The sequence below is a fragment of the Amblyomma americanum genome, chromosome 11 (genome assembly GCF_052857255.1).
Source record: "Amblyomma americanum isolate KBUSLIRL-KWMA chromosome 11, ASM5285725v1, whole genome shotgun sequence".
Lineage (NCBI taxonomy): Eukaryota > Metazoa > Arthropoda > Arachnida > Ixodida > Ixodidae > Amblyomma > Amblyomma americanum.
The window spans coordinates 57,188,628-57,214,267 of NC_135507.1; the positions used below are offsets into that span (position 1 = coordinate 57,188,628).

Below are 25,640 nucleotides of genomic sequence, written 5' to 3' on the forward strand. Positions count from 1 at the left end.
CTTCTTTGTTTACCCGGCTGGTTGCGGGCGGTTGCTCGCGCGTTCGTGGTGCTGGCGGCCGCTAGCTCGATGCAAGCTTCGTAAATACTGGTGACTTGCTGCTCCCGCGCTGCATTCCCGCTTGATTTCCTAAGTACTTACGACATCTGCTTACCCGCTTTTGCATTTCGATGTGTCTGTTGAGGCAGCACGGTGCATGGTGGCGAGCGGCGCGGCCAGCGCGGCTGATTAGCAGCTGCTTAGGGCGCTCGCTCGAGTACCAAAAAACGTAAATAGTTTTCTCCAAAGAACAGTTTATTAAAGGAAACATCAGTAGTGACAATCGATGTACAAAAGTGATTTTAGGCATCTTGGGCATTGCAATATCAGTGACAATCGTTCTAAAAATCAAAATTAATAAATTCCATTATGGAAACCTAGAACACATGAGCGAGTGCACAGAGAATATATACAGAGTACAAAGAGGTAAGGTACTACCAAGGTAGGTCCGGTACATATAAGCATGTGCTACATTCATGTAGCATATGCTTTTGTGCAGGTTCAGATGAACAGCAGTGAAGTACAACATCCGAGATGTATTGAAATGTATCTGTCTGTGGCTATGCATACACACATACAGAGAAGGGCAGCGAAAAGTTTCAGCCTTTCACTCGTTGCATCAGACTAAGGACAACATAATATGCTGCAGTGCTATAACTTAGTAAACAGATGCCATGAAAAGAACTTAGGTAACCTTGGGCACGTTTAGCTCTTGGCAGATGAGTTACAGGCTTGCATGCTTTAGGACACAGCTCGTCTGCCATGCCCTATTTTGGTTTCTTTGTTTTGTAGATACCAAGGGGAGGAAGATGCAACCAGGGCAGGCCGAGAATTGTGTGGAGAAGCGACTTTATGAAAATTCTCTGAACAGTTGTGGCCGTGGCTGGTGACGAACAGTAATTGGAGGTCATTAATTCAGCTTGCGATGACACATTGGGGTGTAACAAAATATGCGTGCGTATAAATAACTCATCTGAGAAATGAAAACGCACAGGGTTCGTAACAGGCCAGTAATGTTTCTCTATGTGGCGTTATACTGCATCTACCACAATGTCCAGTTATTATATTACTGAATGGTAAATTGCAAGTGGTCCGTGTACTGTACAGTATCTGCAAACGCTTATGGACGCCACACAGTTCAGCGTAATGCGCCGGCCGCTGCTATTGTGCCCCTCATGACCCATGTGTTGCTCCAAAAGGTGAAACCCCAAACGCTACAACTTCCAGAAGGAAAAAAAAAGCAACTACAAATAGCACCGCAGCATATTTCGAGCACGCTTGTATTGGACACCAGCAAACATGTCAAACATTTTTCATCTTATGCGTACACCCCTCTTAAATGTTACAGAGCCGAGCACCTGAGCCAGTCCGCGTTTGCTGCCTGTGGGTTCTGCTCTCTGTTTCATACATCAGGTGCAATGCTGTCAAAGCTAGCGCTCTTGTTTGCGCTGCCTGCATCCATGACCAAAAAGTAGTGCGTTCCTTGTGGTGAGCGAAACATGGTGAATGCTTTGCCTACAGGCTTACTACATGACGCATTTGTCATGAGCTTGATTAAATGCACTGTTATTGCTGACGACACGCTGTTGCTTTGTCAATCCTCAGACCACTCGGCCACAAAACAAGCACGGAATAACATACCTCCCTTCATTTTTCCTTGCTGATTACTTTCGTACATTTCACTGTGTTGTACCTTATGTATGAAATGAACTGTAGCTATCACCAATTTTCCCAGCAGCATAACAGAGGGCAAGCCATGACCAGAGGTTGCCAAGTTATATACCACAAGAACTCCTGGGTTCCGCAGAGCACTTTTTGGTTTTTGCGAGCACCTGAATCGATGTATGCTTCAACATTATGGTGTGCTTCACAAATTTACTTTTTGCACAAATGGCACTGTTACTGATCATAAGAACTATGGTTAGCATACAGCCAGTCATTAACTGAATTCTGGCATTCCTTGAAGGGCACTGAGCCTGTATACTTGTCACGCAGGAAGAAAGAGAAGCCAAAACAAAACGGTTTCCCTAGCACCTCTTGTAAGTTGTTAGCATTCAGCAATATTAATTTGAGAACCAATGGTCATAGCAATGCTCATACTAACAAGGCACACAAGGCTTCTAGAAGGCAAACTTGTACTTTGTAAAAGAAGTAACGCAGCAGGAGCAAAAGCAGTCAGTACAGTATATGTGCAATCGGAGCAGAATTATGGATAAACAGGTACATAAATACTTATATACATAAAAAATAAATAGTACAACAAAAAGTTAAAGAGAGAGCACATGTGTAGTAAGTAGGCAGCATTAAAAATCCAAATACAATAATATCCTAACACAGTGCCTCATGAATTTAGCCGGCTAATTTGCGCCTCTTTCTGGCGGGAGCACTCTGTTTTGTTTTTGACGTCATGCTCCTGTTTAAAAAGGAAAGGTGCCAATGCAGCCTTGTGCGGCAGAATAATTTAGGGAATTTTATTTTGCAGCCTAATGAACAGAAAACAGCTTGCTGGTTAGGCATCCTCTCAACAAGATTCCTGGACACATTGGACAAATGAGCACAGCAGGAGATTTCTTTTCTGAAGGCCGAATCCAATTTCTTTATATAATTTAGACATGCCTCAGAAGTTGCGGCAATTGACTGGAAAAGGTGCTCGGGAACACCATTCTCCTTGAGTAGTGCAAAGAATTGGTGTCGTCCATGGAGAGAGCCACCGTCTGCTGCAAGGAGTGTTCCCTCACATGTGCATTCTGTGGTTCTCTGGTCAAGAAAGCTCTTCACAAGAGTGCCAGCGACATGGTACACAACATTTTCGTATACTATGTCAGGGGCATCTTGTGAAGACGCCTGCAAGTCAGATGAACCTGAGCCTTGCTGCCTGCTGTGGCTTGTGCTTGGAGTGCTGCTTGGTGACAATACTGCAGAAACACTCTCCAAGTTGGTGAGGAACGCATGTGTTGTCACTTCGCAGTTTCCTTGCGAAAGTTTGAAAAGTTGGCCAATCCAAATATGTTTTACAGCAGCCACGAATTGGTACACATTAGGTGTCTCATTGCAGCCATGTTTTTGACGAACTATTGCAAAAAAATTTTCCAACGGATCCTGCTGCAACCGACGAGTGAAAAGATGAGTGTAATCGAAATCTGCCTTTAGATCTGTCCACAGCAGAAGTAAGGCTTTGATTGCAATCTGCCAACCTTTGATGGTGTGTGGTTGCTTGTCCAGAGGACCACCAAAATGCCATTGGGCGATCCAATCTATGCACGACTCAAGGAAGACATGATGTTCCGAGCCTTCTGTCATTGCGTACCGCAACTTGTCGTCCTGCTTTTTCAGGGCCGAACTGTTCAGGCAGTCAAAAAGCTTATCCATCCTTTCCGTGAACTCTGCTGTAAATTTTGCATCAACAGGAAGCTCTTGAATGGCAATGAGAGTGAGGAGTGCCACAGATACGGATTCGCTGAACACTTGTGTGGCGTACTTCACTCTCATGTCAGCAAAGGGCATCCTGTAGATGTGTTGCTCTTTTAGTTTTTTTGCCAATCTGCTTTTGAGATGCTCAACTGGTGTTTTGGAGGCCCGATCAATGTGACGAGTTTTTTTGTAAAGGGTTTCGATGTGTGTCCAGTCAACAACCTCAGAGCCAATGGTGAGCTTATGTCGTCGCAAATTATTTCTTGTGCATTTGATTAGGTGTGGGGTGTCAAACATGAAGTATATTTTGCGGTTGTTGACAACAAAATATGGTTCATGGATAGAATGGATGAGCATTCTTGACAGACTCACATTGTTCGACCCTTGATCACAAATGACCGCTTTCACCAGAAGACCTTTGGTTTGAAGCTGCTGAATTAAATCTAATAGCAGCTTGCGCATTGCAAGAACTGAAGTTGCATTGTGGGACGCTGCAAAGGCTACTGGCTGCATCCAACTTCTTGATATGCCAGACACCGCCATAACAAGGGCTATGTTTGCCACACGAGAAGTCCTAGTATTCCCATCATCTGTGAAGCCAATTACAATATCTTTTGATTGATCATACATCAAATTTTTTTTCAAGGATATTTCATCGAATAAAAGACAGCATGCTTTGTCTTGTAGTGGCCAATCTTTTGTAATTGATTCTATTGCATCCATGGCACCTGGAATGATACCAGGTGTCATTGGGATGTCTGCCAGCCAGCGCCTTAGCGTCCTCACATGTGGCAAATGGAGCATTTCTCTGAGGAAGCGATAAGCTTTTGGAGAGTGAAAGAACAAATTGAGAGCGAATTGTTTCATTTGTTTTGACCAGTGCTTTTTGGATTTCGGAAATGAGCAGAGCCTGATTTGAGCTTTAACCAATTCAAAAAGGTCTTGTGGCAAATGCGGTTCAAGCTTGTTGAGAGCCTCCTGCTGCGTTACTCGCCTTGTGTCGTGCCTTTTCCTAAACCGACTCAGTGCCTTTCGGTACCTGTCGCTTCGAGAATGCAACTTCTCGAAGCGCTTTTTGGTGCGAGGGGTGTACACAACTGCGCCCTTCCTCCGCCGACTCTTGGGCGTTCCTGATGCTGGTGTCATCACTGGCTGTCTGGCACTCTCTTTGGCACCGCTGAGGCCACTAGGACCAGCTTCAGCTGCAAAAAATATATAAAAAAAGCATATTTATGTTTGCCTCAGAGCGAGACCTACATCTACATCCCTCACAAAATCAAGATTAGGGTGCAGTCACAGGGCTACAGGTTGCCAAACTTGCAGGGCAATGTTTTTGTGTGAAATGATGAATACAGTCGTGCCCCGTTAATATGATCCTCGCTGATAGGGACAGTTTTTTCTGGCGACCAACTTTACGCCTCGCTTAAATGGAAACTAGTTGCTCGTAATACAGACAGGGTAATAGTTAATGGATCTCATTGTTATCCATGTGTTTTGCCTGCTTAATATTCAGAGCAATTTTTCATGACAAGCTTGAGTTAAGCAAATGGAAAAAACCAGAAATATTTATGTGCAGTAAAGCGATACCTACACGCTGTTACGGGCCTGCCGATACCCATCATGATTATATCAAGGTTACCGATGCATACTTTTTCATTGCAGTGGAAGGTTGTAGTTTGCAATAAATTCTAATGTTTTCTTGAGTACTTACCATAATCAGGTGAGTCCCATGATGCTGATGCAATCACTCTGATGGGTGTGCTTTGGGCAGCACCTGTCAAATAAATAAACACACTGTGGGAGGCTTCAACCAAGTATTTTAATTCTCAGGTGCACATTTTTAGCCTGGCTACGCAGCGTGTATGTGAATGGTAAGCAACAGGCTAGTGAAGCAATTTCCACAACAAGTACCTGAGAAGGCTATCCAATGTTTTCATTGAGCTGAATGAAAAATTACCTGTAAATATAATTCTGTACAGATAACACAGGGGTCCACCACGTAAACAATGCATTCATACATATGCACACAGAAAAATATATGAAATACTAGTTGGTGAGCATAAAGTTAACACTTGTTTCTTCTCTTCTGAAACAAATGTCTGGCATCCGAAGTAGTGGTACAGTAAGATGTGCCGACGTGCACCTAATTATTGCACACCACGACATAATTGCACACTGCTGCTATTGCAGAGGGTTAATTTATTACGTGCAAATCTGCAGCAATAGTGCTGCAGTCCATTGTTGAATTTTCATAGATTATCACTGCACTATTAGTGCATTGCACCTACCTTCTTCGTCAGCTGGGGGAGGGGGCGTAGTCTGCACATCAGTGAGCTGCGGGGCACGTGAAGAGTGTGGGTCGTCTGCAATTAAACGACCGCTTAGACACTCCCAATCTAAAGAAATCAGCCAGCAAAGTAATTACATATGTTTATTTTTTTGTGCTATGACAGAGCCCTCAGCATAAGTAATACTGCATTACAGGGTTAGCCTGAACCAAATGAAAAGTTCTTCATTTCAAGCTGTAATGTAAAACAGATCCTGACTTAGTGCACCTACCTGTGTCATGGACAGCAGAATCTGCACCAGCAATTGTGCCTAGCCCAAGTGTTGATGGCAACGGCAAGTAGTCTGAAATATAGGTACCACTTAGTTACTCCCAAGGAAAACAAACCAACTGGTGTAGTGAGACATTAGGAATGTTTTCCTATGCAAGATTGCAGGAAGACTTACCGTGACCAAGCATGACTTCCACTGGTGCAGCAGTGGACTGTAGTGGTGAAGCGGATTCAATGCCTATGCGAACAAGGAAAAAAAGATAGCCAATCAAGCTCTGCATAGAAGCACCTTCTGCTCAGTGCACAGTATGGCCTTGATGTTCTATTTGGAACGGTTTCTCTTGCTGGGAGTTAGTGTGATCTTAAATTGGGCTTAAATCGTTTTTGTGAGTTTGTAGGCAGTTACAATTAAAAAGGAAAAATTTGTGCGATCAATATACCGCGACATACAAAATAGCGCAGCAGCACACAGGAAGAAGAATGAAAACACACAAACGAACACTTTACTGTGAACCACGAGGCCATAAATTCACTTGATGTGCATTGTAGGAAATACAAATCAAACTGCAAACCTATCTATGAAGCGTGCAATGTCACCACTATTAATGCTTGCAAACTTATTCCCGAAATCATTCAGGAAGAAATCAGATAGCCTAAGTGACATGTGCATCGCTAAATATCCTGGCGGGTTGCTCCTCAAAGAACCATTTTTACCTTAGAAACCGGTAAAATGTTTACCCTCCATGCTTGCACAATATGCGGCCACTTCATGTATAATTACCGCCTCGTGTGTCACAATAAGCTGCTGGCAGTTTGTGCGTGTGTGTGTTCTTTCTTGACCCTGTGTGCTATTTTGGAGTGAATTCGCGCAGTCTGCCCTCTATTCACCGCAGCGAACAGTAAGTAATAATGACAAGAATACTAAACATAGAGTTATAAAAATTATTTTCCTCACTGCTGCTGGAGTGCACTATCCAGCATCTGATTGTTAATATGGTTAAGAGAAATTTAAGCTACAACATGGTACACAACTGCAGTCTGATGCAACTGAAACAATGGCCACATGACATTGAAGCAGGAAAGTTTTGTGCCCGGGAAGTGATGTTTGCAGTTAGCCTCTATGAATGCAATTGTTCCCTTTGGTCTTACATTTACAGGATGGGTTTTTCTGAAAATAGTGCCCTCACCTTGTGCCGCACCTCCTTCATAGAAATCTGCAACAAAAAAGCCACAGGATATACTGAGGGATCAAGCTTGGGAAGAATTTACTGGGAGAGGAATTTTGCTTACCCGGGTGCACCAAGGCTCTCAGACGAGGCTCATGCACCTTCACGGAAGGGACTGCTTCATGCGTGAGCCTTGTGCAGGCATCACTAGTGAAGCAATCCCTCGTGAAGTGCTTTGAGCAGAGCCTGTATGTTTTGTAGACCTTTTCCCTTGGTGTCTCCAGGAGTTCAAGCCTATTGGCATATTTCAGCCAAATGGAGAATCTGAAAAACAGCCAAACAACATGATTTCATACATTTTAAAGGTTTGCATACCTCACTTCAGGAATGCTTATTAGCATCTCCTTACACAGCAAAGGGGTACGAACATTATATAACATATATGCGTGAAAACAACTGTGGCAGGATGCAAGCAAAATAAGACAGCAGTTTGTAACAATGTGCCACAGCCTGCTAGTCTATTGCTATGCTGGCCAATCGAAACGATGAATGAAATCACCTTTTTAATGTCTGGCTATGATCGACAAGCCAGAACCTTTAAAATTCTTGAGCTTATGTTTTCTTTTGTGATCTGCTTTTGGTTTAGGTAACAATAACTAGTTCTTTGTTCCAACTGCTTTTTGGGTGCGGCATAATTTTGTGCAGCAGATAAAAATGGGGACAGAGCTTCACTGCAGACTTAAGCTCTATCTGATCATAGCAATTATTCCACTCACACTTTTCTCTAGGTAACTGCATACTAACCACCACCCATGATTCGTTCTTTTCTAATTCCTCCATTAAACACAAGTGCCAATGTAGCTATGCTATGGCAGACAGCTGCTTGCCCACAAATTTGAAGTCTGGATTAAGAACAGCAGGTAAATGAACCAGTAGGCACAGTTTTTCATCTTTTGCTTTCACTGTGATCAAATGGGAAGTGTGAAAGGGATGTGAGCAGAACATCAACAGGAAACACTGCTCTTTCAAGAAACTGAAGGTGCAGGCAAATAGCATGGGTCCAGAAGAAGGGGAAAAAAGTGCTTAAGCAAGGGAAATGTCCCAAAAAAGACACAGACAAGAAGAAGGCGACCTTCGCCTTCCCCTCACCCACCCGCCGGAAACGAGCGTTTCCGGCGTACTAGGCGAAACTATTTGCGAGCTTCCCAAAAGCTGTCAAGGACAAGGCGCGAGATAAGAGACATATGTGAGGAGATGGGAATAATGCGGAGAGTTCAGAGCCCTCCAAGGTCAGTCGTGCGCCCCGCGAGCGAGCAGCGTAGAGGACAGCCGGGGTGGAGTGTGGAGCGAAATTTACAATGCTGGAGCGGCAGCACTACGGTAGGCAATAGTTTCGAGAAACGCTTCCACGGAGTACATGGGTGGTTGAGCGCGGATATCGCGAGGAAAAGCTCCGGTAAAAGTAAGAAAAACAAGACCGGCAGACTTTCTATAAATGGCTCACGGCGTGCAATGGACTTTCAGCGCGGTGTCCAACACTAGTGGTGTTAGTCTGAACAGCTCGATAATTTATGTGACGTGCATCACTGCTGCAGAAACCATGCACGAACACGCAAGAAATAATATTCAAGCGCGCTGAACTCCGTAAAGAAACAGCCAAACTGAGCATTACAATTACTCCGCTGACGACGCTATAGGCACAGAAGTTAGAATATTCATATTTAAAATACACTCTGGGGGCACCGGAATCTGCGGGGAATAAGCTTTTAAAGGCAGCGAGAAAAGTCAGTGAGTCAGACACACACACACACACACATGCGAACAAGCAAGCAAGGTAACTAACGGTCCCACGCTTATGAGAGGCAACGGCTGTTGGGCCATCTCAAACTGCAGCACCTTCCCTTAATTTTGCTTTAATGTCCTTAAACGTACTTATCAAACTCATCTCGCAAAACCAAAGCCACTGCAGTAAACAGCGCCAGGTAAAACTAGTTCTATTCCGTCGGCAATTTCAAATGGTAACGACCAAGGGCGGTCAAAACAAAGGCACAACGGTCGCCAACGGCTATGCAAAGAGGGATACGATAGTCAGTGAATTCATAAATACCTGTGGTCAGAAGGAAATCTGAAGAGATGTTCTCCACTCTTGCCGGATGTGCTGCACCACTTCGCGCAACAATACATATGCGACATGACGCTGAGGACGGTAATCACGCTGGTCCAGTGCGCACGTCGCGTCGGCAGTCGCTCGCGTAGTTTCGGCGTTTCGGTATGCTTGCGCCGGTCGCTGTCGTCTGCTGCCACTGCGCTGCAGCGTTGCCCGCGGCGGCGCTGGCGGCGCAGACGCGTTGTGTCATTTTCGCAATTTATTTCTTTGATATACTATTTTTAATGCTTACGACTGGTTATATTTTCATTCATAAGCATGTTTGTGTTGTCTACTATGGTCGAGAAATTTTACTTTTTATTAGGCTTGACTCCAGCCGCGTTTGCCGCCAGATACTAGGATCGCTGCAATCGTTCCGACCGTGGCGACACTTACGGCACGGACGCGCAACTTGCAACATGCCACAGCACTGGCATTAATATCGTGGCAAGATCAGACTGATTTCTGAGTGAAAGAGGTGCGTTGTCTTCACTGCAATTTCTAGAATCGCCTAACTGCCAGCCTCAGCGAAGCAACACTCCTAACAGCTGCATACAGTCTCTCAACCAGTGAATTTGCCATGCAACTGGCGTCTTGTGCTCGGCAGCAAATTTTGCCTTTGAATAAACTTTCTTTTCACTCCCTCCTTTACCCTTCCCTTACGGCGCGGTTCAGGTGTCCAACGATGTATGAGACAGATACTGCGCCATTTCCTTTCCACCAAAAACCAATTATTATTATTATTATTATTATTCGTGGTGAACCGCCTAGCTTCACAACATGCATTGTAGGCGCTCAGGTTAATCGATTTGCAAGAATGCAGGTTTCAATTAATGAATGCAACCTTCGCATGATAAGCTAAGGATTATTTCTCACACGTATCGGTTGAGGATTTCCGCTATCAGTATATTGCTCCTTAATTCAAGTGGTATTAAACAGCAATTCCACAAGTCTAAACAACTGAAAGTTATTGTGAGGATGTCAGAGGCAGACACAATGTTTTACACTGTCAATATGAGGCCAGGGTGACGAAGAATTTTGCAGTCAAATCTACGAAGCTTCGGCCTCTCATTGATAAGGGCACTCGAGTGCTGCGTCAGAGTACGCGGGATCAATCCAGTCGGCTGAGGCAGCGTTTCGATGGAGCCGAATCTCGACAGGCACTCGTGTGCCGTGCGGTGTCAGTGCACGTTAAAGACCCACAGGTGGGCTAAACTCTTCCGGAGCCCTCCACTATAGAAACACACTATTTCTTGTTTCACAAGCATTAGCCTACTTTCCCATACGGTGCGTTGGGGTGTCCACCGAGATGAGGCCATTACTACACCGTTTCCTTTCCTCAAACAGCCTATTTTTCAAACGCCAATTTTCATTGTACAGCCCACGGTTGTTTTTTTGTTGTTCGTCGACAGGGTAAAGCTAGATGAAGAGTAAAGATATTGTCTCCGCTTCGCCTAAATCTGAAATTCTAGTTTGACATTGATTAAAACTTCGATGCAATGCCACCAGTACATAATCAGCTTTGAAAGCAAGCAAAGGTTCCACTGTTAGACGTTGAATTTATTGAGGAGAGGCCTCTACTGGACTACTGATTTTTTGTGCGCTGAATGGATTAGCTAGCGTTAGTAATCAAGTAAGCTCCGGCTCTTTTTGCTGTCTCTTGACGCCGCTTCAGATTCGGCTATTGTTTGCGCATGATCACGAGCTTATTATGTCGTATTGATGTCCGCCACCAGTTGGATTTGGAACTAGATGTCTCGGCCAGATGTATTATGTGCTCCCATGTACCTTTTTTTTTGTACACATTCATTACTGGTCTGGCGGTTAAACCTCCGTTTTAAAGCAAAAGCTTTACTTGCCGCGAACTTGTGGTTACGCCGTGGCTGTGCTCCGAGGAGGCACGTGACGTCACAACGCCTGCTTCGCCGCGGATATTTCTCTCTCTCTCTCACTCCCTAGTCACTACTGCGCATGCGCCACTAGTAGCACCGAGCCACAGGTGTTCCACCGCTGCGCAGCGCCGCGCCTTTCCTCAAAATCCAACTTTCGATTTTTCTGTTTCCTCTTTCTTCTTTCCCTCTCTCCTTTATTCCTTCCTTTACGGCGCGGTTCGGGTGTCCACCTAGATATGTGAGACGGTTACTGTGCCATTTCCTTCCCTCAAAAGCAAAAAAAAAACAACTAAGCCGACGGCGTTCGCGAGTGTTTTTCACCGGGTCGCAATAGCAGCCGCTTCATTGTCATGAAACTTCTTAATACAACTGAGTGAATTTCACAGCACGAACTCACCGCTTTAAGTCGATAGATGCCTTCCGTTCACTGGCGTTGTCAACTTTGCATAGGCCGTTCATTTTCGCGAAAAAAAAGGCGCGCAACCGGCCCCGTGGGTCAGTGCAGACCTCAATCTCGCTTTCATGTACATGGCGTTGGTGTCCAACTGCAAAAGTGTGCTTTGACTGCGTTCCGCACACTGGATAGGCAGCGCGCCCTCCCTGTCACCCTGGGAGGTGGCATGCAGTTAATGGTTGATCGCGAGAGATTGATCACAAAAGGAACGCTGCGGCCTAGCTATTGCTTCAATGCCGCATATCAGCCACAACGCTTGCAGCACTAATGCATTCAGGCCACATCTCGCTCTCACCACGGCCACATTTATCAAAGCACGAAAGAGGCGTCCGTATATCCAGGGAGCCAGTTATGCGCCTTTCCTTTGCTCAAAGCCATCGTCATCTAGAACATTGTTAGCGTCAACGCCAATTAACACACTGAACGCCGCCATCTTCCGCTTTGTATATCCGGGATTAGCTGAGGCAATCCACATTTAATTGCTTTTGTATTTATTAAGCGTATGTAGCTATCGCTAACAAGCCTGTTTCCATAAAATTCTTTATTTTTGTGAAGTCTTCCGAAACTTGGAATCACTTATGTTCACCTTGCAAATATGGCCCGATAGTGTTGAAGTGCCCGTGCGGTCGGTTGAGGATTCCTTGGCGCACCAATAAGCAGATATCGGCACGCGTTTCACGTGAAATCACATCCTGCTGTATTACACGTTATCGCACAGAATAACCCGCCGCGTTAGCTCAGCGGTTAAAGTGCTCGGCTACTGATCCCCAAAAACAAATTATTATTATTATTATCCTCCTGAACGAACATACTGATTTGTGAAGAAGTAGATTGTACAGCTCCCGACCGAAGGGAGTTCGGTTCACTTCCGCTTGACAACACTTTGAAGCAAACGCTTCACTTTTTACGCGGCGCCGATCTCGCTGCGTGTGCACGAATAACCTTGAACAGGAGGAGCGGGGCTGCGTAAGTAACCACGTGACGCACTACGAGCTCGCAGCAGCTGCAGTCGCGCGCTCCGCCGTCGTCGCGGCGGCTGCGCGCTGCCTATCCAGTGTCTCGCTATGGACGAAGCAGGTCAGCCGGAGCCGGCATCCTCAAGAGTGCGTACTCGAAGACGTCGGGCCGAGTCTGATCAGCCGGTCGACATAGCCAATCGTGCGAGAGATTCAGCAATGGATTGCGAGCATAAATGCGCTAAACGGCCAGCAGAAAGCAAGGGAGGGTGGAAGCTTCGCCTGGCTCGATGCCGACCGAAAGATGGCGGATGTAGAAATCGACGAGCCTTGTTAGCAGTCGAGGCGGAGACTGGCGAGCCGCTGGAAGTGAGTTCTCGCAGCGCGGAATGCACGACAACCCACGTGGTCCGTCGTTCTGTCAGAAAAATCTCAGGAAGGGAGTTCACGTGTAATCTTTGCTTTCGCTTGCATAACTAAGGTTAGCTGAGCTAAGCCGCAGCCATTTTTTTCTTTGCAGCGAACGTACTTTTATACATCACGGCGCCCATTCCATCAATTTGGATTTCCCAGTCGCGCGGATGCGGGGTTTTCCTCCGAACCGCTATTGCTTTAAGAGGTGGTGGTGTAAAACTTTATTTACCGAATGCCAAAAATGAAAAGATTTATGATGCTGCCGCTCCGTTGGTGGCCCCCCGGCGGCCGCTCGTGCCTCCATGTCATGCCTGGCGGCGACGTCCGCTGCCAACGTCGTAAGCTGGAGTTGAATATACGGCTCCGAGCTGGCCAAAGAACAGCCGCGGACTGTTTAGGTGCCAGGAGGCGGGGGCCGAAAGTGCCGGACATAAATAATGTGAGCATAATCTGCTCGGGGTGGCTGCAGAGCGTGCATTCCGGTGAGAAGGCACCGGGGTGAATAAGGGCGACGCGGGCAGGAGAGAGGAAAATGTGGCCGCCTGTAAATGGCGCCACCTGCTCTGCTGAAGATTAGAGAGGGACTTGTGAGGGGGAGTGAGTTATAGGCGGGAGATGCGGCGATGAAGGGTGATGTCATGGAATGTGAGGAATAGGTAATGCGATGTTAGCGCCTTGATGTCTTCTCAAATCAAGAATTGACAAAGGTCATATTCCATGGCAGTTGACAGGCGTAAATGTATTTAATTAGTTTCAGTTTTGCTGCTTAATTACTAGTAGTAACAAGCTGCTCTGTTTACAGCCCACTCTTGTGAGATAACTTATGCTGACTCTATAAAACACAATTAGACGGCTGTACCTCTCACTTGCCGTAGGCATCGCAATGGCAACCTGACGGTGGAAACAACTGCATGTAAGTACACTCCATCTACGCTGACACCGAACACAGACCATCGGATGCGATCTTGCCCTATTTTGCCTCCGCCTACAAACCATAACCATAGTTAAGGAGGCGATCCTGTGAAACCCTATCACCTCGTACACAGCATGGAGGCCATGATGACAACGCTCGACGCAGTGTTGCAGGACGTACCCGACGGGGACAACCTCGACGGAGTCGCCTACCTGGTGCCGTATTCGGAGTTTGTGTCATAATAAAAAGCGTCATAATCTGCAGCAGCGGCCGCACCTAATTGGTTGAAACGCCGGAAGCGGATGTCGGTTCGGTTGCGACTTTGAGCGCCGGCAGGATGTCACTGCGTTGTGGTTGCTGCAGCGAAACGTCTAGCGTCGCTATTGCTCTTCACCGAAAAATGGAACGGGACTAAAGCGAGAGAAGAAACATTCACCAACAAGTTTAGTTGCCCATCGGCTGCCACTGTACAGGGGTAATATCTATAGTGCTTTGTTTGTCCATTGGACTTCAACAAATGGAAGTAATTGTTCGAATACTCTTTTAGTACTGTAAAGGCCGGAGGTGTACTTAAAGAAGAAAATATTGAACTCAAAACGCATGGCTTTTTGTGACAGCGCCCGCTGCAGCCGTCGATCGCCGATGGTAAATAAAAGGCAGATAGCTTGGTCGCATAACACTGTGTTTTACATTTATCTTGAGGGTAAAAGCGAACGGAGAGCAAAATTTGTGTGCACTGACTCGCTGCACAATGTGCGCGCCGTGCCGTGCTGAACGAAGACGCCGTGACGAATAGCCGTCTGCAACACCGATGAACGCAAGTTGGTGCTATTATTGGACAGTTGTGCAGACGGTAATTTATTTTTCTCATTCCTTTTATGCAGGCACTGCAAGATCCCCGAATTGCAGGTGATAGGTTTTTAATTGATCTGCCGCCAATAAATAAAACGTATGAGCTAAAAAAATCGTCTTGCTGTGTTTCTCTCTATGAATACGTTTGGAGACTTCGCAGACAACGTTTTCATAAGTTCGCCATGGTACGAAGCACAGGCATGCCCACACTGACGCCTGGAAACCAGCCTGCAAACTAACTCGCGAGGTCAATGCAGAGCCACACCACCGCGGCTATCGAGAACCGTAAAGGACGCCGAAAAACCACCTTTGGCATGTCAAACGCGTCGGTGTAGAAGCGCGCCGCTTGCGACTGACCATCCGTGCTCGCGACTGCTTTCACGCTGCCAGACATTACACACGATCATGGACGCAGGACGCTTCAACAGCTAATAGAGAGCTCTGGAATAGGAAATGCGCAGTTGCGTGCAGTAAACGCCTGTAAATTGCGGTTCATCAGGCTTTATGTTACATCATTCAACATAAGCAGACGAGATAGCACCGGTGATGGTGGTGCCATCCGGTTTGAATGAAGAGAACACAGATACTGCGCCATTTCCTTTCCCCCTGAAACCAATTATTATTATTATTATTATTATTATTATTATTATTATTATTATTATAAACCGGGGCTCGTTAGACCTTGCAGTTACCGAATCGCCCAACGAAATAAAATCAGCCCAAAAATATCCTCGATCCAATCTGATGCAATCAAGATAAGGGGAAGCGAAAGACCAGTACCCTGTTCATAGCAAGTTCACGTGCCGAAAAACGCAGTAACACCGACGAGTTCACTTTGAAGCGAATGGCTCCGGCTCAAAACGCGCCGACATGCTGGCTCTCCTTGGGTATCTGCTGCTGGAGGAGAGTACGCTATGTGTCTGACGTCACCAACCGATTTCTTCGGCCTTTTTCGCTGCATTAGAACCACCACATCCGCAACGGCGTTTCGACCAATAAGGTGTACCGCTGCGGTAGGTTATGACGCTTTTTGTTATGTCACAAACTCGGAACACGGGCCCTGCACTCGACTCTAAACACGAATACGCCCATATGGAGGCAAAAAAAGTACTCATCTGTAATCTAGCGCACTCTAATTTATAAAGGAAGTGTGATTGAGGACAGCTTACTACATTTTTCCGCCTTTCTGTTTAGAGTGAGCAGTGCGCAGAAGAATCTCGACAGGCTGCACCTTCAAGACGAGTAGCGCACCGACGATTGACACCACAATCGACGTCGACACCACACAGAATACAAGCGAGCTATAACACCGAGTCTGTGCTTGGACACCCATTCACCACTGTGGACTGAGGGAAAAAGATTTCGCCGCTACTTCGGGTCATGCAAGATATTTTCGCCTACTATGTCGACAGAACTCCGAAGTTGTCCATGATGGAGTGACAAGATACGAGTGTGTCGACCCCGAAGAGAAGTGGCTCATATCTTGGGCAAAAAGCCATTTTATGACTGCTAATATAGCCATGTGTTTCTATTCATGCACTTTATTTCAGGGAGGGATTGCATTCCATTCCAAAAACCTTTATTTCCATCAAAAGGCAGGCCCCGTACTCCCTACACCCGGCACGCAGGCTTAGGGGGTATGGGCCGGGACCCCCGCGATTAAAAGCAGGCAAAGAGTTGCTGGCTCTTCACGGCCTCCACCGCCAGATGAATGGCTTGCTTCTGCTTGACGGGGTCCGTGCTCCGCAGAAGGGTCTCCCAGGCTTCTCTAGTATCAATTCCTTCGTTAGCCCATGGGGAGTCTACACATTCCCAAATTACGTGATCGAGGGTCCCCCTCTCTCCACATTTTTTGCACTTATCATCTATGTCTTCGTCTTTGAGGACGTGCGATGCCCAGACCGGATGAATGTAATTTCCTGCCTGTAATCTGCGCCAGATCGTCGCCTCTTTGTTTCCGAGCTCTCTGTCCGGTGGGTGGACTAGTCTCCTTTGTAATCTGTAGTTTTCAGTTATTTCCGTGTAATTCTGCAGTCTCTCGTCTAGTACTTTGCAGTCGGGCGGTTCTGCTCCGGCTCGGAAGTAGAGATCTCGAGCCAGAGCGTGTGCCGCCTCATTGCCTGGAACTGACGTGCTAGCTGGTGCCCATACGAGGCTAATTTTCCTGTCAATCTTTCCTCCTGTTAGTATCCGCCCCGCTTCTGGTGCAATCTTACCTCTACCATAGTTATATATGGCCGTTTTGCTGTCGCTAACTATGAATTTTGCTTCTGTCCCTACGCAAGCAAGCGCTATTGCAGCTTCTTCTGCTGACTCCGGATTGCGGCTGCGTATGGTTGCTGATGAGACTGCCTCACCCCGGCCATCCACCACCGAGGCTACCGCCGCTCCCAGCTTGCCACTCGCCGCGTCCGTGTATGCTACTGTTTTCTCGTTTGCTTCGCTAAAGCGCCTTACTAGCGCCTCAGCTCTCTTCTCCCTCCTTTCCTTGGGAAAGGTGTGGTGCATATTCCTAGGCAGAGGATCCACCCTAAGTTGTTCTCTAATTATTCTTGGGTTGTCCTGCTTCGTTTGCATAACCCTGTCTATTTGTAGTCCTACCATGTTTAGGATAGCCCTACCTGTGCTGGATTGGCTAAGTCTTTCCAGCTGGGCTATTTTAACAGCCTCGCCGATTTCCCTCCATGTTTTGTGAACTCCCATTCCTAACAGTCTTTCGGTTGAAGTGCTTATGGGTATACCGAGTGCTCGCTTGTAGCATCTCCTGATTATCGAATCTAGTTTGTCTCGTTCCGAGGCCCGTATATTAAGGTATTGTGTGGCGTAGCTCCGACGGCTAATAACGTAGGCCTGCACCAGCTTAATTAGGCTCCTCTCTTTAAGCCCTCTTCCCTTGAGGGCTATTCTCCTAAAGATTCCTATGACCTGTGCCGCATAGCCTTCCAGCTTCTTTATAGTCGCATCATTATATCCATTGCTTTGGATATGGAGACCAAGAATCCTGATCTTGTCCACCTTGGGGACCGGTTTGGCCTCGACTGTGATGTTAAAGTCATTGGTTTGTTTAAGTGCCAGAGATTTAGGGTTGTACACCAGGAGCTCTGACTTCTCTGGTGACCACGAGAGCCCCCTAGCTGCTGCGTAGTCCACCGCTATATTCGTGGCTTCCTGCAGCTTGCTCTCGATGTCAGCGTCGCTACCCTGGTTAGTCCAAACGTTTATATCGTCCGCTTACATGCTGAAGTTTAGGTTTTCTGTCTCTTTGAGTCTCGTGGGGAGGCCTCTCATTGCGAGGTTAAAGAGGAGCGGGGATAGTACAGAGCCTTGGGGGGTACCTCTGCTTCCCAACATAATTTCCTCTGATTCTATGTCCTGATATTTTATACGCGCTGTCCTATCAGACAGGAAGTCTTTTATGTAGTTGTAGGTTGTACAGCCTACACCTACTTCTTGAAGTTCTGCTAGGATTGCCTCGTGCTTGACATTATCAAATGCTTTTTTTAAGTCTAATCCTAAGATTACCATTGCGTCTCTCGACCGCGAATCTGTGATTTCGTGCTGAAGCCTGAGCATTACATCTTGGGGGCTCAAGCTAGATCGGAAGCCGATCATCTCGTTTATCCATAGCTCGTTGTCTTCCATAAATCGAGTCATTCTCGTTTGGATCTCGTGCTCCATTAACTTTCCTACGTAGGACGTAAGAGAGATCGGTCTAAGGTTTTCCAGCTTAGGTGGTTTGCCTGGTTTAGGAATTCGTATAATACTAGCTTCCTTCCACTGCTTGGGGAGCTCACCCTTTTCCCACACTTGCTGGATGTTGTTTGTAATTGCTGTGATCGACTCGTCGTCTAGATTCCGCAGCATTGCGTTTGTGATTCCGTCCGGGCCCGGAGCGGATTTCGTTTTGAGCTTAATTATCTCGCCTCCGTTATAGGCGCATCGAGTTCCTCTCTGGGAGGCCCCCTATACTCCGGTAGGCTAGAGCGAGTTACATCTCCTACGTATGTTTGTATGATTCCCTCCATAAAATCCTCGTCTGACCCATCATATACGTGGCGCGCTTTGGCTAGCCTGATTTCTGCTTGAGATTTTGATTTTGAGTTTTCTGTAGTCCTCTGGGCCCCTCCCTTTCTTTTGTTGCGAAAGCAACACTACGCCAGCCAGATTGGCTCGTCGCGTGGTAGCACTTCAGCCGTATGCCGTGGCCCACGAACACCTTGAGCTGCCGTTGCCTAGCAACGCTGCAGCCGCGCTCCAACAGATGGCGCCGCCGTCGAACCCGCTGCCGTCACCACCCGCACCACCAGGGGCCGGATTACGCAACTGTGAATTAGGAAAATTGTCAAAAAGGTGTCAATAAGCCTCCCTCCTATTGGTCGGTCGTGCCATTTTGCTTTTTTGCGTAATGGGCAGCTGCAGATTACGTCACAGATGTCGCAGAAGCGTTGATGTTGGCGGAAATGGAGACAAGTTTTTGTGAGAGCCTCGAGGCGGTCAATTTGACCGCTGCGTTTTCGACAGAAAATGGAGGCGGTGCACGCGGCCATACGACTTAGGCGGCTGCGCTGGCGCGAGCAACGGCGAAAGGGGCACGAAGACGCGTTTCACTTGCCGGACGAGCTGTTTCGACGCCTTTTTCGACTGGCGAAGCAGACTGTGGAGTGGCTATGCGTCGAATTCGCCAATGAACTGGGAGGAAATTTGCTTGCGAGCGCGCTGTCGGTGCGGCGGCAGGTGCTTTTTGCACTGCTTTTCTTTGCCACCGGCGGCTTTCAAGATGCCATTGGTTACGAGGCGCACGTCGGCATCGCACAACCGATAGTAAGTAAATGCGTGCGGCAGGCGTTGGCGGCAATCTGCAAAGTTAGCGCGCATAAGGGTGTAGGCTCCAGCGGTCACCTCTGCGCCACATAAATAGAACCCGCTTATGCTGCTAAAGCACTTTATTTTTCCCAGAAAATCGCACTTCGTGTTCGTCTTATGTTTCCCAAAGGAAAATAAACAGACAAGTTCAAGTTCAAGTTTATTGTTATTGCATGTACAAGAAACGGGCTTAAATATTATATACAGCATCAGGAGGTCCCAGAGTGAGGAACTGCCAGGGGGACCTCCTATCATTAGTGGGTGCATAAGAGTATTTAGAGCAGCAAGTAGAGGGCGAACAAACAAACAAAACAAAAGAAAAAGAAAAAGAAAACAAAAAAACGCGTCAACCATCACATACTGCACCATCTCACCTTTTCGCATTTTTGTCATCGATCGAAAGAGCCGAACAACACAGCCTTCAACAAGTTGTCTTCGTCGATTTCGTACCAAGTTCTTGCAAGTTCACTCGGAAGGCACGTAGCCTTCAATGCATTTGTTCAAATTTTTCTGCACACTTAAGTCAACCGCACAGTTTCTTCTTTTCAGACGCCGAGTAGGAAATAGCTATGGCGTAGAATCGGCTGCTTTCGTGCAAAGCGGCTTGACGTTTTACCGCCGTCAGCACGTCCCTGCGACAGCAAAAGTTGCCCACCAGCAAATTTCAAAAAGTATCTTCGAACGCTTTTTGTTTTGCTTAATATTTTCCAACTTTAAACACAATGTTTTGGCAAAATAAAATATTAGCTACTTTTATTGCTGCGTATTTTACAAAAATTTAGCAGACCTGAACCGCGCCGTAAGGGAAGGGTTAAAGGAGGGAGTGAAATAAGAAAGGAAGAATAGGTGCCGTAGTGGAGGGCTCCGGAATAATTTCGACCACCTGGGGATCTTTAACGTGCACTGACATCGCACAGCACACGGGCGCCTTAGCGTTTTTCCTCCATAAAAACGCACCCGACCGCGGCGGCTGCGTTTTTATGGAGGAAAAACGTTAAGGCGCCCGTGTGCTGTGCGATGTCAGTGCACGTTAAAGATCCCCAGGTGGTCGAAATTATTCCGGAGCCCTCCACTACGGCACCTATTCTTCCTTTCTTATTTCACTCCCTCCTTTAACCCTTCCCTTACGGCGCGGTTCAGGTGTCCAAAGATATTTGAGACAGATACTGCACCATTTCCTTTCCCCCCCAAAAAAACAAAAAAAAAACAGACGGCCCCTCGTCGTGCCAATAAATGCTCCTGGGGCGCCGCCCTGCTGTAATTAGCTGATTCCGCGTTGCGTCAAGCGGTGACGTCTCATAGTTTCGTCATTTTGACGTCACTGTCAATAACTTGACAGAATTTGTGACAGTTGCGTAATACGGCCCCAGATGTCCTCCGCTGGTGTAGAGGGGGTGCCGCCCCGCGGCGGATATGCATATATACATGCGTTTCGCGTCAGAGTATTGTACGGTAGCTACTACCGTGATATTTGGTACCTGATTTAATATCTGTAGTGGGCCCTTGGACACAAGATATTAAAATTAGTTTTGGAATAAGGCGGCGTGCTTACCTTGAAGCACTCTGGCACGGGTCGGCCCGGTATATCACTGCCACCGGCATCGGCCCGGGGCTTATTAGCAGGCGCCTTTTCTTTCTGTCTTTGCTCTCCTATCCTTTACTCTCCTGCTTTCAGCATGCGGCAGCGGGCGTGGCTCGGCTTGAGCCAGTAGGCAGGCCCGTGCACTTTCCTTTCTTTCTATTAGCAACAGCAGTAGTAGCAGTGTATTCTAGTCGTTATGGAGAACGCGAAAGAGACGCAACAACGACAGAACGAAGAGACAATGCGCTCAAGAGACGCCAAAAGAACGCGCCGCACGACTCGAGAAGCGTAGTAACGAAGATGCCGCTAGAAGAAGTCGTGCCACGTCCCGGAGTGACTCTTAACTGTGGAAGAAACCGGTTTGAGTTTTCGAGAGCGTCGGATGAAGCGCTGTGTAGACGACGTGCCGGAGAAACGAAGCTTTTGCAATTCAACTAGCGCTAACCAGAGCTAAACCACAGCCAATTTTTTAGCGCGTTCTCTAGGTGTGCGCGCAGGCAGCGCAACTGCGCATGACCGAACTGTTGCTCGCCACGTGTGGCTGTCGCGGTGATGGCTTGGTAAGGGCAGCGAAGCTGCGCGCGTGGGGATTCCTGCGGGAAAGTCGCTAAAGCGTGGCCACAGATTCGGCAGTCAGCACGAGACAGCAAGATGTACACGGACGTCGGGGAGGTGGTGGAGATGGAAACATTTCATTGAATGGAAAGAGAGCTTAGAGGGAAAAAATGGCACTTTGTATAGGTGGAGTCCTCAGTCCGTGACCCCAGTGCACGAGACCACTACTCGCGCCCGTCGGACTAGAGCTCTTTGAGACTCGAGCCCCGACCAGTTGAGCAGGGCTGCCTCCCATGCCTCTCAGGAAGGGGAAGGGTTTAGGGGAAACCGTAACCGGACGGCGAGTTTATAGCCAACGTCGTAGCGTCGGCGGATACGAGGCGCGTCTGCCCTTATCATCTTTCCTCACACATATTTCAACTCTTTTGTCTAAACGTAAAATTGAAAATTGGTTTTCGAAGAAAATCCGAAGCGGTGGCTCAGTGGCTAGAGCGCTCGGCTACTGATCCGGATTACCCGGGTTCGAACCCGACCGTGGCGGACGCATTTCGACGGAGGTGAAACGCAAATTAATCCGGAGACCTCCACTACGCACCTCATGCTTTTCTTCTTTCACTCCTTCCTTTATACCTTCATTAGGGCGTTGTTCCAGTGTCCACCGAGATATGCGAGACAGATACTGCGCGACCTCCTTTCCTCAAAACCATGCTTCATGTTTTCTTCAAACACGAGAGGAAATGTACATACAATGACATCGCAAAGAAAACGCGTTTTGAGCCGCTGCCCTGCGATGGTAGGTGGTGCCAGCGATGGTTCTTGCGCGACCCAGGTTGGTCTTCCCGAGTGACGAATGATTAATTTTAAGTGCCACTAGCCAAAAGCAGTGTGCTTTTTAAGAAAGTGTGCGTATGGCCACCTGCAATGTCTTACGTGTATATATTATCAAAAAGTGGCCAAGAGCACCGACCGCAAACATAGCCGATGCACAATTGCCGAGGCACTGGTACTGTTGTCTTGGGTACACTAGTAAATACACCAATAAATATGGTAAATTATCTTTCACATCACAGTGATCTGCGATGCAGGCTGTCAGCAATTTGGCCGCCCGTAATAATGACATGTTTCTCTCTGAACCTCATGTTGTTTGCATCTTCGCAACAAAAATGACTGCACACAATTGGGAGTGTCTATTTGCAAAGACCCTTATTATTCGAAGTTAAAACTCTCCACCATTGTCGCACTTAGCACAGAATTTAGTTAGAGCAATGCAAACCTTACACGCCGCTATTTCTTTTTAGAAACTGACGTACGTCTACGCTTTATTCCAGGGCATACAATTTAGGCATCAAATGTTTTTATATACATAACGAGGAGCTCCTAAACGACTTGAGCCGAACTTCGTCCCGCAGCGACATAGACCCTGAAGCCGGCCTTGCAGGTCAAACTGAAACCGAAGTCCTCTGAAGTATTCGGAAACATTCCTGATGGTGATAATGATAGCGAATTTATATGGCGCAAGGCCATCTGCGGCCAAAGTGCTGCATGGCACAAGATATTTTTCATTTTACTCGAGGTGAGGTCAAAGACAAAAGTCTCAAGCATTTCAACCTGAATAAGTCGAGCACCCGGCATGGGGAAGCATGTAGTCATTTTATCACCGGTGGATACCTCGCGGTACTGGGGATCGAACCCCGCACCTTCCGCATGCGAGGAACAATTTGAACATTTGTCCATACTGCAACGCCGGGCTTACGATGGGACACTCGGCACCTTCTCGAAAGCTGCCCGCGACACTCACGCCTGACGTCCGTGAGAAGTTATCGCTCGGAATGTTCACGAAAATTTCATGTGGTGTACCGTGTGCATCTTTATTTCCTTTGTCTGCCTTTTGTTCAGTGGTTTTGCTCGGCTAAAAGTGCGGCAACCGAAACGCGTTTTTTTCTCATCGCATTCCTATCGTGTCTAGATCAGACTGATTTCGAAGTGAAATAGGTACGTTGTCTTCACTGTAATTTCTAGAATCACCTAACTGCCATCCTCAGCGGAGTTACACTGCAAACAGCTGAATACAGTCACTGAAGGAGTGAATTTGCCACGCATCTCGTGTCTTTTGCTCGGTAGCAAAATTTGCCATAAGAGAAATTTTCATTTGTGGTGAACCACCTAGCATAGCTACATGCATTGTAGATGTCCAGGTTCTCCGATTTGCAAGAATGCAGGTTTTAATGAATCAATGCAACCTTCGAATGATAAGCTCAGGATTTTTTCACTCACGTTGCGCTCGAAAATTTTCGCTATAAGTATATTGCTCCTTAATTCAAATGGTATTATGCAGCAATCCACATGACTAAACAACCGAAAGTTAATGCGAGGATGTCAGAGGGAGGCGCAATGTTTTGTAATGTGAATATGAGGCGAGCGTGACGAAGAATTTTGCAGTCCATCATGTCCAAGAACCTTCGGCCTCTCAGTCATAAGGGCACTCGACTGCTGCGCCAGAGTACCCGGGACGAATCTAGTCGGCTGAGGAAGCGCTTCGATGGAACCGAAACTCGAAGTGCACTTATGTGCGGCGCGATGTAAGTGGATGCTAAAGATCCACAGGTGGTCTAAATTATTCCGGAGCTCTTCACTACTTCACTACGGCAACTCTTTATTTCTTCTTTCAATGCCACTTTCCTCCTTTCTCATACGGTCATGTTGGGCTGTCCACCGAGATGACACAATTACTGCGTCATTTCCTTCCGCAAAAACTAACAAACCATCGAGGTGGTTCTGCGCACTGCACATTCTAAACAGAAACGTCCAAAAATGTAGCGAGGTGTCCTCTATCGCACTCTCTTTTCACTAGATTACAGCTGACTTATTTTTCCTTCCATATCGGAGTATTCTTGTTTAGATTGCAGTGCAGGCCCCGTATTCCGTTTTTTGTATCTTAATAAAAACCGTTATAGTCTGTCGCAGCAGCTACACCTAATTGGTCGAAACGCAGGAGCGGATGTGGTGTTTCGGATGCAGCGAAAAAGGTCGAAGAAATCGGATGGTGACGTCAGACACATAGCGTACGCTCCTCTAGCGGCAGATGCCCAGTGACAGCAAACATGGCGGCGAGCTCAGAAGCGGAGCCTGTCGAAGTGAACTCGTCGGTGTTAACGCGTTTTTGGGCACGTGAACTGGCTATAAACTGGCTACTGGTTTTTCGCTTCCCCTTATCCTGATTACAAAAAATTGGATAGACGATACTTTTGGGCTGTTTTTTATTTCGCTGGGCTATTGGGGAACTGCAAGGTCTAACGAGCCCCGGTTTGTTGTAGAAATTGTTCTCTTCATTCAAACCGGATGGCGCCGCTATCACCGGCGCTATCTCGTCTGCGTATGTTGAATGATGTAACATAAAGCGTGATCACGCGCAAAATACTTGCGTTTACTGCGCGCAAGTGGGTATTTCCTGTTCTAGAGCTCTCTATTAGCTGTTGAAGGGTCCTGCGTCATGATCGTGTGGAATGTCTGCCAGTGTGAAACCGCTCACGTGCACGGATGGTAAGTTGCCTGCGGCGCGCTGTTACACCGACGCGTTTGACATGCCAGAGGTGGTTTTTCGGCGTCCTTTACGGTTCTCGATAGCCGCGGTGGTGTGGCTCTGCGTTGAGCTCGCGAGTTAGCTTGCAGGCGAGTTTCCAGGCGTCAGTGTGGGCATGCCTTCACTTCGTACCATGGCGAACCTATGAAAACTTCGTCTGCGAAGTGTCCCAACGCACCTGGAAAGACAAACACAGCAAGACGATTTTTAAGCTCATACGTTTTATTTATTGGCGGCAGATAAATTAAAAACCTATCAG

General features: G+C 47.1%; 1 protein-coding gene across 3 annotated transcripts; it reads right to left on the reverse strand.

Moving 5' to 3' along the window:
- Positions 1–454: 454 nt before the first annotated feature.
- On the reverse strand, positions 455–9,667 carry LOC144111288 (uncharacterized). 3 transcript variants are annotated; one of them, XM_077644528.1, is made up of 8 exons: positions 9,282–9,667; positions 7,299–7,498; positions 7,196–7,222; positions 6,184–6,246; positions 6,010–6,081; positions 5,739–5,813; positions 5,162–5,224; positions 455–4,652 (listed from the first exon to the last, which is right to left on the reverse strand). In XM_077644528.1, the coding sequence occupies exons 1-8, from the start codon at positions 9,365–9,367 to the stop codon at positions 2,389–2,391; spliced, it is 2,850 nt and encodes a 949-aa protein (XP_077500654.1). In that variant the 5' UTR covers positions 9,368–9,667; the 3' UTR covers positions 455–2,388. The 3 variants fall into 3 exon arrangements, with proteins under 3 accessions (XP_077500654.1, XP_077500656.1, XP_077500655.1); XM_077644530.1 differs by having other exon boundaries at positions 4,569–4,652; positions 5,162–5,244; XM_077644529.1 differs by having other exon boundaries at positions 4,569–4,652; positions 5,162–5,813.
- Between the last annotated feature and the right edge of the window lie 15,973 nt (positions 9,668–25,640).